The 16,153-nt window shown below is 48.0% G+C and overlaps 1 protein-coding gene across 1 annotated transcript in view; it reads right to left on the bottom strand.

Moving 5' to 3' along the window:
• The window catches only part of LAT2 (linker for activation of T cells family member 2), a 48,279-nt gene extending 39,280 nt beyond the window's left edge, over positions 1-8,999 (bottom strand). Inside the window, 2 exon segments of the mRNA XM_036766107.1 lie at positions 8,786-8,829; positions 8,832-8,999. Of these exon segments, the coding sequence (XP_036622002.1) occupies positions 8,786-8,829; positions 8,832-8,999 (212 nt within the window).
• Positions 9,000-16,153: the final 7,154 nt, after the last annotated feature.

The raw sequence follows: 16,153 nt of genomic DNA, 5'->3' as shown, positions 1-16,153 counted from the left end.
AAACTGTGTTTTTCTAATTATCAGTTATTTTTTCCCTTTCTGTTTACTGGCTCCATCCCCTCTACCTACAAACATGCTCAGGGCGGCCCTATACTTGTTCTGTTCATGCTGCTATTTCATCATGGTACCCTCTTGTATTTCTCTGCCCTCTCACTGCTGGACCTTGGCTGCCTATGCTTCCTAACCTGTCACTTGACCCTTGAAACCCTTGTAAATCATTTAATTTCACTCAGTTCTTAGTTTCTTCGTCTGCTAAATGGGGGTATAACCCTACTTCACAAAATTGTTGTAAGGATCAAATGAGATAATATACATAAAGCACCTTAAATGTTATAGAAATGGCTAGCTGCTATAATCAATGTCATTATAATTGATAATTAATTATAATGAATGTTCATTAACAAAAATTTATTGCATTTATAGAATGCCCAGGGAAGGCAGCCTGAACTTTTTTCATTCTTCATGTCTAGCTTAGCTCTTCCTTGAGGCAACATTACACAGATCTGAGGCAGCCACTACCTTGATGACATCCTTTTTTTGGGGAGAGAGAGAAGCCCCAATGAAACTCCATTGCCACATGGACATTTACAAAAGCTGGTTCTCTCTGCTCTGCCCCTTCTAAATGTGGTTTGTAGGGCCCCTTAAATGATGGCTGCCTCGATTCTTCTCAGAGTATCTGGTTTGTGGTTTGCATGGTCTTTCTTACGATGTGCATAAGCCTGTGTTTGCTTCATAGAATCTCACAGCCAACACCAACCTTCCTCCCTGGGGAATGTAACAGACTTGCTGTTGCTTGCTAGAGAATCTATCTGTGCATAGACATTTGTACATAACTGTATTAATAATTAAGGCCTTTTCCTCCTTGTTAAGGTCTTCATTCTCCCTCCCCTGGAGAATCTGGCTTCCAACCTTATCACTCAACTGAAAGCGGCCTCTCCAAAGTTCCTGTTGCCCTCTTCATCGCCAGCTCTAGGGGCTTTTTCTCCATCCTCATCCTCCTGGACGTCTCTGCATGATTTCCCACTGTTGATCCTTCCGGGCACTCTCTCCTCTCTAGGTTTGCGTGACACTGCTCTTTCCTGGTTTTCCTCTTACATGTCCAACTGAGCTTCCTCAGTCCATTTTGCTCTTCCTTCGTGCTTATCACTCCTGCTAGATGTGAGTGTCCCCCAAGGCTCTGTCCCGGCCCTCTTTTCTTTGTTTTTTTCTCCACACTCTCTCCCTTAGTGATCAATTGTTATCTCTCTTGTAAATTAGAAATTAGAAATCTCTCTCTTTCAGTTTTCATCTCTGTGCAACAATATCCAGATCTGCCCAACCAGCCCTAATCTCTGTGCTGAACTACACAATCATTCGATTTTGGGGTTGCTCAAACAGGATGTCACATAGGCCTCGAAAATTCAAGTTGTCCAAAATAGAACTCGTGATTTCTGCCCCTCCCCCACAATCCTTCCTCTCTCCCAAAACTTCCTATTTCTAGTGTTTCCCCATTTTCCCAGTGGCTCAGCTTCCCTCGACCCCTCCCTCTCACTGGCCCCAAGCATTCAATCTGTTGCCTTGTTTCTACCCTCATAACAGCTCCTCTACATCCCTTTGTCTTGACTCATACAACTACAACCCCATTTTAGGCCTCCATCACCTCTTTCTTTTCTTTTTGGAGGGGGGAAGCAGGGCAACTGGGGTTAAGTGACTCGCTCAAGGTCACACAGCTAGTAAATGTGTCAAGTGTCTGAGGCTGCATTTGAACTCAGGTCCTCCTGACTCCAGGGCCGGTACTCTACTCTCTCCTTCATCATCTCTTGCTTGGACTGCTGGAATAAACTTTTGGTTGCTCACCCTATCTCAAGTCTCCCCCCACGTCAATCCATTTCCATTTGGCTGCCGTGGTAGTTTTCCTAATGTTGGTGTGACTGGCTAGCCCCAGCCCTAGTGGCTCCCTAACAGAATCAGTTTGGAATGGAAAGCTCTTCATACCTTTGTCCCTTCCTTTCTTTCCAGTCTCCATACACTCTAAGATCTAGCTCAGGGGAGCGCACCTGCAGCCTCGAGGCCACACGTGGCCTTCAAGGTCCTTAGGTGTGGCCCTCTGACTCAAAGGGTCACACTTGAAGACACAGAGGGCCACATGTGACCTGGAGGCCCCTGGATTCTGGCTAAACTGGTCTTTGCGTTGGCTGTCCCAGGTGCCTGCACTTCCAGCTCTTAATTTCCCCATCTTCCTTCAACACTCAGTTTCTGAAGAAGGCCTTTGCTGTGCCCCCACAGCTACTTTGCCTTCCCCTTCCAAATTGCCTTTCACCTACTCATTCATGTAGTTATTTACATGCTATTGTGCCATAGGAATGTAAGCTTCTTGAGGGCAGGGCCTGCTTTTTTGCCTTTCTTTGTAGCCCCAGGGCTTGGCGCAGGGCCTGGCCCACAGTAAGAAGTATCCCCGGACAAGCTGCAATCTGGCTCTGGTGCCTCCACAGTCCCCGGTCCCTCATTCTTGTCTTTGCTCATCCGAGGCCTTAGTTGACTTTATAGAAACCCCCTTTAGTCACTTCAGGCTTTGCATGGGCTCCCTCCCTTTCCCTCTCCCTGTGGCAAAGGCTGTGCCCAACAGTCACTCATTTGGAGAGGCATTGACTGCCCAATGTAAGAAGTCATGCAGAGAGGGCCCTCAGCTGCTGGGCTTGGTGCAGGCAGCTACAAGGCCTCTGTGGGAAGTACCCCATGGAGTGAATTTGGGGATTTACAAATTCTCTAGAGGAGACATATGCAAAACAGGAAGCATCCAGAACAGAGGTCATGGGGGTAGGGGCCAATCTCTCTCCTTGAGGCGTAGAGGAGGGGGCCAGGACTTAGATGGAGGGAGGGTGTTTTGTCTGAATCATGAGGAGGAGGAGGGAATCTGGAATCCCACCTCCCTGAGCCCAGAGGATGCTCACCCCAAGGAGGGTGGGGGTAGGGAGAAAAAGGCCCCCAGAAGACACTAGGCACGGCGAGAAGGTGGGCCTCACTTTGTCAGTTCCCCTGGGAAGCCAAAATAGCAGAGAAGGAAGTGGGCAGTTTTTGTATGAGCTAAGTTAACAGAGAGAACAAGAAAGCTCGGGGTGGAACAGGCTGGAGGCAGGGCAGGGCTCAGCCCACAGCTTGGGGAGGCACCGGGGGATGGTCTCTTAGCCAACACCTGCATCAGCCTGACCTTCTGGAGTCCCATGAGCCACCAGAGGCTGAGCGCTTCCTATGTCAGAGCATGAAGGGCTCTCATCTACTAAAAACGCTTCCTTTTGCAGAGGGGGAAACTGAGGACCAGATAAGGAGTGACTTATCCAAGATCATCCAGGTAGAAATAGTCAGGACCTCAGTCCAATATTTGTTTCTCTTAAATATCACAACCTTAAAATAAAGTCATCCCACCACCCCACGGGTCCTGGAGAAAGCCTCCAAAATAGTGATTCTGCCCCACTGGGCAGCCTCCCCTCCCATGGTCTCACAGACAGTCCCACTGGTCCAAGGCCTGGGATCCATAAACTTACTTCTCCCCAGCCCCAACATTTTGATAACTTTATTTTAATATAATTGGTTTCCTTTGTCAGCCTATGTATTTCATGCATTTAAAAGAACATGATTCTGATAAGGGGTCCACAGCCCCCCAAAGAGAAGAATCCCTATACTCTAGTGGGCCTGTGTGGTCTACGGCTGGGATGATGCACTCAACCCAGCAGACCCCCAGTCCAAACACAGACGAACTTGGGACAGTGGGTGACATTGCTGTATAAACGGGGCCTGGGAAGCCAAGGTGGCAGTTCACTCCTCACTCCCCACCCATCTTTATCCTGAAACTCCTGAAAAGCAGCACACACCTCTGCCCCACATCCTAAGCAGGACTTCTTCCTAGACAGAGAAAGCTGGGACGTCCTCTTTGGGGCCTCCCTACCATCCTGTCACTCCAATCTGGACACTCAATTAAACAATAAACATTAATTAGGTGCCAACTGTGTGCCAGGCACTACACTGAGCACTGGGAATACAAAAAGAGGCAAAAGACAGTCTTTGCCCTCAAGGGGCTTACAGTCTAATGGTAGCTATAGCAAACAAACAAACATACAGTCAAGCTATATACAGTGTAAATAGGAGGCAATTAACAGAGGGAAGGCTTTGGAATGAGAAGGGGTTGGGAAAGGGTTCTTGGAGAGGATGGAATCATAGTTGGGACATAAAGGAAGCCAGGAAGCAGAGAGAGAGCATGAGGGAAAGCCAGAGGGAAGACCAGGAGCCAAGAGATGGAGGGTCTTGTTTATGGAACAGCCAGGAGGCCAGAGTCACTGGATCCAAGATTATGTGTTGGGGAGTAAGATGTAGAAGACCGGAAGGGTAGGAGGGGGCAGGTCATGAAGCGCTTTGAACATCAAACAGGGCATTTTGTGTTTGATCCTGGAGGTGATAGGGAGCCATGGGAGTTTATTGAATGGCGGGGAGGGGTGTGTGTGACATGGTTGGACCTGTGCTTTAGGAAATTCACACTATTGGCTGGAGGAAGGATGGAGTGGAGTGGGAGAGACCGAGACAAGCAGCCCCCAGAACTTCTATTGCAGCAGTCCAGGCACAAGGTGATGAGGGTCTGCATCAGAAGGGTGGTGGGCTCAGAGGAGACTGCCACGAAGGGGAAGTAACCAGACCTTGGCCACATCGTGGATGTAGGGGGTGAGAGAGCAGTGGAGAGTCCAGGATGACCCCGAGGGCGTGAGCATGGGACCGGAGCATGGTGTCGCCCTCTACACCAATAGGGAGGGTAGCAGTTGGGAGGGTTTGGGGGGAGAGATCGTGGCATCTGTTTTGGATGTGGTGAGTTTAAAATGTCTACTGGACAGCCAGTTCCAGATGTCTGGAGATGCGAGATTGGAGCTCAGCACTGGGGCAGGAAAGGTAGATTTGAGAATGATTGAAGGCTCCCTGGCTGCCTCTGTAGGATCTAATAGAGAGAGTGAGTCATGGATTGGTCAATAGCGGGGCCTTTTTCAAAGCCCTTCATAACACAGCCCCCTTCTACCTTACCCCTTAACTCTCTGACACATACTCTTGGATCCAGTGACTCTAGCCTCCTGGCTGTCCCACAAAAAAGACTCTTCATCTCTTGGGTCTGGTATTTTTTCTGTCTGTCCCCCCTGCCTGAAATGTTCTCCTTCTTCCCATCTGCCTACTGACCTCCCTGGCTTCCTATTAGTCCCAACTAAAATCCCGTGTTCTACAGGAAGCCTCTCCCAACACCTCTTAATGCTTAAAAAAAATAGTTCCTTCTCTCTATTAATTATTTCCTATTTAATCCTGTGTGCTTTCTTTGATGTATAGCTTTCTTTTTTAAAATCCTATATACAGCTGTATATTTGCAAGTTGTCTCCCCCATTAGACTGTAAGCTTCTTGAGAGCAGGGACTGTCTTTTGCCTCTTTTTGTATCCCCTGAACTTGGCACAGTGCCTGGCACATAGCAAGTGCTTAATAAATGCTTATTGACTGACCTGATTCAAACTAGGCTTTATGGAATCATTTCATACGTTTATGTAGTTTTCAATACTTTGGTGATTTAAACATCTATACTTTCATCAGAGTAAAAACTAACTCCCTCTAGAGAATTAGATTGCATTCTCTTCTACAGCTAAGATGGCGCTTCAGAGTTACTATGGCCTCTGCAGGCCAATGGGTAAGGAGCCTCTCAGCATCTATCTGGGCCGGACCTCAGCTGGCCAAGCCTGAATTCTAAACCTTTTGGCTTAGCAGGCTCTGACAGAGCTCCTGCTCTGCTTTGAGAAGCCAGAAACTGCTCCACGGCATAGCGAGGAGATGGATGGAGGGAGGGAGACATTAAATGGAGTCAGAGGTCCTGGGTTCGAAAGTTAGCACTGTACCACTTACTATCGGTCACTAAGCCACTTTGTGCTTTTCCTTCCTGCTCTGAAAAATGAAGGGGTTGGATAGATGGCCTCTCAGGTCCCTTCCACCTCTAAATCTAGGATTTTTTTTATGTCTAACAGGCACCCCGTTCACTAATGCTGTCAGCAGATTATAGACTTAGTCGAGTCTACAAGCATTTATTAAGTACCTGGTGTGTACGGTGGGGTGCTGGAATGAGCAAGAAAAGCAAAAAAAAAAAAATAATCTTGGAAGGAGAGCTCAGCTCAACCGTGACTAACCGTGGCTGCGGGTCTTCATCTCTCAGAGCCTTAGTTACTTCATCTACATAACGAGGGTAATTCTACTCATCCTACCCTCTTCCCCAGGGCTGCGGTGGGGAAAGACTTTATTAACCATCGGGTCCTAGGATAGTGGAGGCTCGAAGGACCTGGCTGTCCTATGGGCCAAGGGGTCACAAAGAGTCATACACAACTAAACTGAACTCTGAACACAGACAAGAACCACCTACGAGAACACGAAATAGGATCATTTCTCTCTCTTTTTTTTAATCTTTTCTAAACCAGTGCCATAAGAATTAAAGCTCAGGACCTCGTCCCCTCACCCGGCCTTTTTCACCAGAGCTGTTCCCCTTGATAAGAGTACTAACTACTTAAATCACTTCCAACCACATGATGGTTTAACAACTAATTTCCCCATCAAACTCACTTAATGGCTATGGCCTGGCCTTCAAAAGGACAGATAAAGGGCTCTAAAATATCTCCTGAACTGCTGAAAGTGAAAGATCCGGAGGAGTCTTTGGCCCCACCAACCATGGACTGTCTCATGTTACTCAGCTCTGGCTCATGGTTCTGGTTAGACGCCGCTGCCGCCTGCATTCTAAAGGACCCCTGGCTACATCTGACATCTCCCTCCTCTCCATCTCCTCACTATGGCATGGAGTGGTTTCTGGGTTCTCAGAGAGATCCCAAGTCTGCTTAGATTTGGTCAGACTCTCCAGCGAGCTTGCCGACGCAGCCTGCTTAGAATTTCACGTTCCTTATCCAGAGTAGGTTCATTTTTAGAGACCTCCCCACCTTTTTGAGAGACTTCCTGACCCCACTGGTGACGTGAGAGCTGCCACAGTAGTCCCTTAGTCTGGAAACTCTAAGCCTGGACCCCTGGGGGCTCTGGGTCTTTGACTAGAGAGAGCACATCTCGCTGCTTGTCTGGGCTCCCACCCACAGTGTGGTGCCCATAGGACAGCAGAGATAAGAGAGCCTTCATGCACCTCTGTCCCTGATGTTTAACGACCAGTACTCAAAGAAAAAATGTACCCACAACACACTTTAAAGTATAATCTGTGCTATCCACATTTTCTCCATCACTTCCTTAGGTCTAGATACAGCAGCCCTGCACTTGAGGACTTAGAGGGTTACATGTGGCCTCGAGGCCACAGGTTGCCCACCCCTGTATCTAGACAGTCAGCAAAACAATAAATCATGCCCTGATCTATAGCCCTTGCTGACTCTTGCTGGCTGGTTTGAGCTGCCTCCAGCACATTCTGACTGTATCTTTCAGTGCCTTCCTGTGTTGCACTTGGCTGCCAGTATCAGTAAACCAGCCTAACCCATCTTAGTGTCCTGGCACACATTTCATCCAAACTCTTCCCTAAATCCTCATGACAGAGACCTGGAGGACTCCAAGGGAAGCCCCATGGGGCTGGCTCCAGATAAAATGGCAGAAGAGGGTAGGCAGATCTTCTTCCTAGAGGGCACTGCCATCTTTCCTCGGAGTCGACCTTTACTTCTCCATCTCCCTCACCATGCCCAGACACAATGAGTTGACAAAATTTGCCAGTTCTGTCTCCCCAACATCTATCTTCTCTCCATAGCCCTGTGGCCCAGGGCCTTCTCATCCTCTCTCATTTGGGCTCTGGTCATGGCCTCCTAGCTGGTTTCATTGGTTCCACTCTTGCCTTTCTCTTCACAGCTGCCAAAATGACTTTCTTAAAGTATAGACTATGTCACTGCCTAGCTCAACAGATCCCGGTATAAACTGTGCTTGGCATTTAAAGCCCTTTACAACCTGGCTCTAGCCTACTTGTCCAGACATACGTACCTGAATACCCTTCCCATGCTCTGTGGTCCAGCCAAGCTAGCTTCACTCACGACGCTCATCGCCTTCCTCTGGGACTTTGCACCCATCCCTGTCATGCTCCCACCTCATCTCGGCCTCTTGGAATCTCTTATATCCTTCAGAACTCGGCTAGAACCGGACCTCTTACTTTAGGCTTTATTGGATCTGGCCGTGTGACTTTAGACCAAATCAGGATTGGACACCTACCCTGAGCTGTGCATAAGCAGTCTCTCCAGATAGAATATAAGCCCCTTAAGGGCAGGGCCTCTTTTATTTTTGTATTTGTACCTCCGGGTGGGCTTATTGCTAGATAGAAGCATGGCACTTCAGAGCTCTGACCAACCCTATTCCTTTTACAGATGATAAGACTGAGGCTGTCTGGGTAAGTGATTTGCCCAAAGTTACACAGAGGGAGTGGGGTCTGAAGCTCCCATGCAGGGCCATCCCCTGCTTTTGCCCCTGTAGCAGGGCTGATCTGCAGTGGAACATGATGGTGCCCATACAGGCTCTTCCACTCCTGTCTGCCACCCCTGGCTAGGAGCTGCTTGGGCAGCTGTTTCCAACAAGCATGGGGGCTTCTTTAAAGAACAGTGCTGAGGCCGGGGTCTGGATCGCTCCTGACAGCCCTGGCACCCCAGTCCCGCTAATGCTGCCCATCTCCCTCCTGCCTCTGAGAGAAGAGCAGAGTTGTGCTCAGCCCTGGGAAGGTCCTGCTGCTGTGGGGGAGACCCCAAGCCTCTGTGGGGCCCCCTCTCTCTCCTGGGGGGTACTTACCTAGGAGCCTGCCAGCTGCCTTCACTCCGGGAGGCCCATCGCTCTCCTGCTCCCTGCTCTCTCCGCTGTCACCAATACAGAGGAATGGCAGGCAGACTGCTGGTTTCCTGTCACCTTCTGAATCACTCCCCTCAAACATCCGCCCCTCCACTGGACCGGCTAGCTGGGAGACAAACGAGAGCAGAGACACAGAGACATTGGAAGGGGGAGACATTCAGAGGCCAAGAAATGCGAACGAGACCCAAAAGAGGGGAGAAGCAGAGACAAAACTAGAGTCTCTAGGGAGAAAAGAGGGGAGAGAGACTGGGTGGGGGGCAGGGGGTGGGAGGGAAGAGACAGAAACAGAAAGAGGAAGAGTTTAAAAAAGAGGACAAAAACAGGAGAGACCAAGTCGGAAAAATAGAAGAGAGATCGAGACAAAGATGAGGGACAGACTGAAAGGAGGGAGAAACTTCCAGACTCTTTAGTCTGGTTTATCCAGGATGCACTGGAGAGTCCTCTCTTGCTTGTCTCTCCTCTTCCTCCACTTCTGGCCTCCCAGGATGCTTCATGAGTGGGGTCTTTGCCCTCTTTCTCACAGTGGGGTCTTTGCCCTCTTGTAGGCCCCTCAGGCTCAGAATATTCTGTGGGAAGGGTCCTGGAGACCTGGGTTCTAGTCCTGACCTTGCCACTAAGGAATAAGCAAGTGCTTGGGTGGTCTGCCCTGCCCTCAGGAAGCTCATAATCTGGTCAAGAAGGGTGGGCAGTGTGGCACTGGGGTCAGCACTCTAGGACTTTGGGCCCTGTCCTCTCAGCTACCGAGTTGAACCCAAGGACCCCTGGGTCTCGCCATCCACCCCTTTGATATACTCTGAAGACTTCTTGGGCTTCCCATCATCCCTCTTCTGTGTGGCCGCCTCCTCCCAACGTGCCCCCATTGAAATTGCAGCTTTCTGAGAACAAGGCCCACCCAGCCTTGAGCAAAATGCTTGCTCCATGGTAAATGCTTAATAGATGCCTTTTCTTTTTTTAAATTATTTACTAATTTATTAATTAAATAGATTATTTTTATTAAATTATTATTGAATAGATATATAATTAGTGTATAATATAATAATATAATTAATATTAAAATAAAAATTAATTATTATTTAATTAATAAACATTTATTTCATCTCTTTTCTACTTTTCCCCATTGGGAAAAAAAAATAAACAAACCCTTGTGACAAATATACTTAGGCAGGACAAATTCTCCTATTGTCTGTGTCCAAAAATACCTATCCCCTTCTGGATCCCGTCACCTCTCTGTCAGGTGGTGGCAGCATGCTTCATCATTCATTTATTCATTCATTAATTATTGAGCCCAATTATTACTCATTTTACCGAGGAGGAAGCTCAGGCCCAGAGAGGAGCCATCAAAGGTCACCCAGTGAGGATGGACTCAGCTCTTTCCATTACAGCTCAGTGCCTTCTCTGGGGCCCTCCAGAGTCGCTGCTTCTCCCCAGCTGAAGCTCAGCCATCAGGGAAAGGAAGATGCCCTCTTCTGCCCGGCAGATGACCACACAAATTCAGCAGAGACACATTCATGTATATGCCGGGGCTGGGCCCAGACCTTGTGGGGGGACCTAAAATCCTCATATCCTAAGATCTAGAACTGGGTGGGACCTTCGAGGTCATCTTACCCATCCCTGGTATTTTTCAGATCAGGAAGTGAGGCCCAGAGAGGCTGCCTTGCCAAGGTCACACAAGGTCACACTTACTGAAACCTCATGGCACCACAAGGCTTCCCTCCTTGTGAATGAGCCTGGAGTAGGTGAAGCGGGAGGGCAGAGCCTCCTCACTCACATCCTGGCCCAGGTGATCTCGCAGTCATTTGTTCTTCTGGAGACTCCGTTCTAGAACATTTGGTTCATAAAATATCTGTTTTTACCCCTTGTGCCCACAGCTGGCCCAAACCCACTGAGGGTAAGTGGCTGGGGATGGAGGGTTTTAAGAGCCCTGGAGGTAATAGTGAACCACTGGAGTTTATTGAATTGGGGAGGGGTGATGTGGTCTGATGACAGCAGAGTGGGAGATACCAACAAGAAGGTTGTTGAGTGGCAGGGATGGGGATTAAACCCAGAGCTGCGACTCTTCCAAGAAAGCACAAGGCGATTGGAATGCAAAAATTAAAATGAGATAGACATAAAGAGGGAAAATAAGCACTGGCCTTGGAGTCAGCAGACTCTGACAGAGGCTGGGTGACTTTGAATGTCACAAAAACCTCCTTGGGCCTCAGTTTACCCATCTTTAAAGGGATTTACATTCTCCTTACATTTGTTCATGGCGTACTCTGTGGCCAGGGGTCCCCGGATTTAATTCTGGGCAGCCTGACTGTAAAGGGCTCCGGGGCCTCTCACTGTCGGGCTCTCAGCCCAACCCTAGAGTAACTCTGGGGGAATGTTTATGTCATTGATGAGGCACTATGGCTCCTGTCTAGGGCGTCCCCCAAAGCAGGCTCAAGATACAAGACACAGGTATCAGGGAGACTGCTGACTGCTTCTGTCACCACAGTAATGGCACGTGCCCTGCCAAGGCCTGGCCTGTCAGGGCCCAAGTGGACACATAGAGAAAACCCAAGACTCTCAGCTGGTCTATGACACTCCCCAGACAACTTGGTGGGACTGCTCATGAGAGTCAGACCTCCGGCCCAGCCAGGGAATAGCTGTGCTGAAGGCTTTAAAAAACAACTCCTTTGAGCCTTACAACAACCCTAAGAGGTGGGTGCTACTATTATCCCCATTTTACAGTTAGGGAAACTGAGGCAGACAGAGGTTAAGCGTCATGCTGAAGGTCACACAGCTAGTAAGTGCCCGAGGCTGGATTTGAATTCAGGTCTCCCTGACTCCAGGCCCAGCATTCTATCCACTGCACCACATTGGTGCTTCACAAAGTCCTTCACTTAACAGAGGAGGGAAGTGAGGCCCAGGGAGGAGGGCATCCCCAATGCCACATTTGTAGTAAGTGGGAAGAGCCAGGATTGGAATCCAGGTTGTCTGACTCAATACAGCCTCAGTCCTCCCACTGTGCCTGCCATCTCCTCCAGACCTTTCCTCTCTGCTCCACTGAGGCCCAGATTCCAACTATCAGACTCACAAGGGAGCTAGCAAGGGGGGAAACCCCATTTCCTAGGCCAGCTGGTCACTGGTGTGGGCTCAGAAAAGGGAAGAGAAAGGTAGAAGAAAATGGGCAGGAAGCCAGGCTTGGATCTGCCGAGGAGGTGAGCAGAGGCTCGTGGGCCCTGCCACGGGCATGTCAAGGCAGCCACCATCGCCGTCGCTGCTGGGGAAAGAGGAGAGGGGCCCCCAAAGGTAAGGCAGGGGCTTTCCACAGTCCCCCCTTTTATTCATATTATGAGCTTAACAAGCAGCAAAAAAAGGAAAAGAGAATTTGTATGTGGAACTGAAATATATATGGTTCTTAAAGTATACGTTAAACTTGAAATAGCAGTAACAACGTTGCCCTGTGTTCCCTGCTGTCTTGCGCTTGCTTTGTTTCTGTGTATTTTTGTTTTATGACAATCCTCCCTCTTTCCTTCCCTCCTTCCTTCTCTCCCTTCCTTCCTTCCGAGTGGAACGAGTGAAGACCTCTCATAAAAGGGGACAAATTAAATAAATAGAAACAAGTAGGATAGTGAGTCCCATTTCTCTACTTTGATGTTTTCCTTTCTGTAAGCCAAGCTAGCAACCGTAAGGCCCCCGAGGATAAGAATAGGACACCTGATATTCCCATCCTGTGTATTTACCTAAGGGCCAGAGGCCCGAAAGAAAGAAGGCTAGAGGTGAATAAGTCAGCAACCATAAAATCCTCTGAGAATGAAGATAGGACACAGGATGCTCACCCCCTGTGTATTGATCCCAGGATAAGGGACCCTCGGCTCAGAAGAAGAGTGGATGAAAAGCCGGAAAGCCAGGTGCAATGTAGACGTGAAAGACCAGTTAGGTATGAATGATGGGAGACAAAATATAAGGGTGCTGGGGGATATCCATCACACATGTAAGGGTGATGGGAGGCATCCTTTGTAGAAGCAAGGGTGGTGGGAAAGGCTCGTTTGCCACAGATGTGAAGATGAGGTAACCAACAACTGGCTTCTGCTTGTCACAGATAACCAAACCATTTGTTCATTGTCATTGTCACTGAGGAAGATTTATCACTTAAGATGTAAGAACGGTGTGTCACCTGCTTGTCAAAAATAACCATACCATTTGTTCTTTGCCATTGTCACCCGGTAGATTTATTACGTCCAGATTGTACCCTCAAAGCTTACATCTTCAAGCCGAGAGGAAGGAGGTTGGGAGGGGGAATTGCGGTTAGGGATCTATATAAACAACCCAGTTGTCTGTGTCCGGTGCGCTCTGACACTGAGAGGTGCCTGAGTTGCCCTTTCCCGCGTGGGATCCTAATAAAATTTCCTTTCTACTTTCACCTTGAGATGCCTCTGTTTTAATTCTTTGATCTGTAAATTTATATCACACCCTTCCTTCCTTCCTTCCTTCCTTCCTTCCTTCCTTCCTTCCTTCCTTCCTTCCTTCCTCCCTCCCTCCCTCCCTCCCTCCCTCCCTCCTTCCTTCCTTCCTTCCTTCCTTCCTTCCTTCCTCCCTCCCTCCCTCCCTCCCTTCCTTCCTTCCTTCCTTCCTTCCTTCCTTCCTTCCTTCCTTCCTTCCTTCCCTCCCTCCCTCCTTTCAAACCAGTTCTGCCAATTCACTGAGAGAAACGATTATTGATAACCAATTGTGGGGGCGAGGAGATCCAGGCTTTTTCTGGGGCTTGTTTCCTTGTTCAAAACCCAGCTTTTGAAGGACCTTACTGACCTCTCCCCTAGACCATCCTATCCACGTGAATTCCCATCCATTGTGTTCTACTCAGGTTTGGGTGGGGATAAATTCTTTGATTAGATTACCCAAGGCTAGGTAATTTAGAAGTAATAACATAAAGTTACAACCCCCAGTCCTTCATTAGAATGATTCCACTTCTCATTATAATATTCATTCTTCTCATTAACTGCTAACCAATTAGAGTTGGTTGCCACCCTCAGGAACACCCACTCTTCCAAGGGCATATAAACTGTGAGCCACCACCATGATTCATCTTTGTTCCAAGACAGAGACAGCCAAATGACCATTCTTTTTGTTAACAAAATATTAGCGCTATTAATAAAATAATTAATTACCCAGAAAATGTGTCTTTTGAACCTTTTTATGCATCACATCACTATCGGAGAGTCTTAGGAGCCCAGTTCATCATCTGCAAATGTTACTGGCTAGAAAGGGGGCTGGACCCCTTCCCACTGCCGCCACCTGGTGGTACAAAATCATAACTCAAGACCAGAAAGCAGGCGGACATACTGTATATACTGTTGCTGTTTTGGGAGACCCTGCTTGCCAAGGAACTTGGCAGGTGAAGGTGTCAGGGACTCTTTCACATCCTGCCCTGCTTGATTATGTGGTCACTTGTTTTTAAGTCATTAAGACCAGGCAGAAGACTGGAGCATCCATTTTGGAACTTTTGACTCTATAGTCATAGATCCCAATCTGGGACAACCCTTCTATTCTAATCGATTCCTTCCCTCCCTCACTACAACCATTTGTATTTAAATAGATTTTTTGGCTGTCTTTTGTTTTTACATCACCCAGATTTATCCCTATAGCTCCCCAATTCCCTTCCCTGAGAGAGCTGTTTTTTTTTAAAGAGGGAGAGAAAAAAAATCAGTAAAATCAATTAACATAACACAAAATATGGTTAATTTCTGTATCAATGCTCTTCCAGGCCTCAGTCACTTTAGCAGATTGAGCCCCAAGAGGGCAGCTACTAAGACTCTGCAGGGTCCTAGGGGTGGACCTGAGGGATTAGAGGTAGTATTTCTGGCACTAGTGTGCTGGCAATGACGTACTCAGAATGAATTAGCTTTGACAAAGGGGTATTTACTCACACGGTATATAGTAAGAGTTGGCACCAACATCCCTCCCCTCACATCTGTGACACGCTCCACCACAAGTATACACAGAAGAAAGTTGACTTGAGCTCAGGGCACTTTTGGTCAACGGGTTAAAAAAAGTCTTTTCGATGGAGTGAGTCCTCAGTCCACTCCCCTTTGGGATGGTAGAGCTTTTCTGTTGGGTTCCTTGGAGAATCCTTGCAGATGGTTGAGGTATGCCTAGTTTTCCCTTGGCTTTGGATGCAGATACTACCCAATGTTACTGCTATACTAGGAGTCAATTCTTCTGACCCTCTAGTCAATGGGAGGTGGTGAGGGCGGGAGAGGGAACCCCTCCCCCTCCCCCAAGTGATCTACCATCAGGGCTTGGCTACAACTTCTCTGCTGGCTTGCTACTAGAATCCAAACTGGGCTGCTAATTTATGCAAAGCCCATCGAACAGAATGAGTGCCTTCCATCATTCTTAGCACACTTCCTATATGACATCATTGTGCTTCACCAATGGCTTTCATTCCTTCCAAATCAATCAAGGACTTTTTTGCTTCCAGTTACAATACCTTTGATTGCTGGATTCAAGCCTGGTTCAAACCTAGTTCATGATTCTGACTCAATTGGGCTCTGTTCTTATTGAGATAGGGGGTACCCCTCCCACATATGCAGTGTTCCACACCATGGACCATGATCTCTGCTGTGTGACCATGGGCAAGTAACTTAGCCCCTTAGTGCCCTGGACAACTCGCTACGACTATAAAGTTGCCAGTCTGCATAGGTGGAGACGGTTTCCATACAGGGAGTTTCCATTATGGATGACATCATAGCTTCACACCAAAAGAAAAAAAAATGTGCCAGGCACTGTACTAGGCAATGAGGCCACAGAGGCAAAAACAAAGTCTCTTCCCTCAAGGAGCTCATTTATATTCTACAAAGGGGGAACAAGAGTATATGGATGGTTCCCCCATGAGCCTCGTCCTCGGCTCTTCTCCCTTTCCCCAAGCCCCCATATCCAGTCATAGAAACCAATTATGTTGAAATACAGCTATAGAAATACATTTTTTTGGGGGGGGGGAAGCAATCAGAGTTAAGTGACTTGCCCAGGCTCACACAGCTAGTCAGTGACCGAGGCCACATTTGAACTCAAGTCCTCCTCACTCCTGGGCTGGTGTTCTATCTACTGTGTCACGTAGCTGCTCCCCAAAATACTTTTAAAAAACAAGTTCCTGGAGTGCAGGTTAACCCCCACCCCAACCCCCACCAAAGCTATAGTTGCAAAAGGGTTGTAGACTTGCATTTAACCAATGGTCATTTCCTATTCCAGTATCACAGGTCTAGTTCCTATCCTTCCTTATCTGTTTACATGTTTCTCCCATTAAAATGTACATGGGATTATTTCACTGCTCCCCCTGGCACATAAGTG

This window comes from Trichosurus vulpecula, chromosome 7 (assembly GCF_011100635.1).
Source record: "Trichosurus vulpecula isolate mTriVul1 chromosome 7, mTriVul1.pri, whole genome shotgun sequence".
In the NCBI taxonomy this organism is placed as follows: domain Eukaryota; kingdom Metazoa; phylum Chordata; class Mammalia; order Diprotodontia; family Phalangeridae; genus Trichosurus; species Trichosurus vulpecula.
This window is presented reverse-complemented; position numbering and strand designations above follow the sequence as displayed.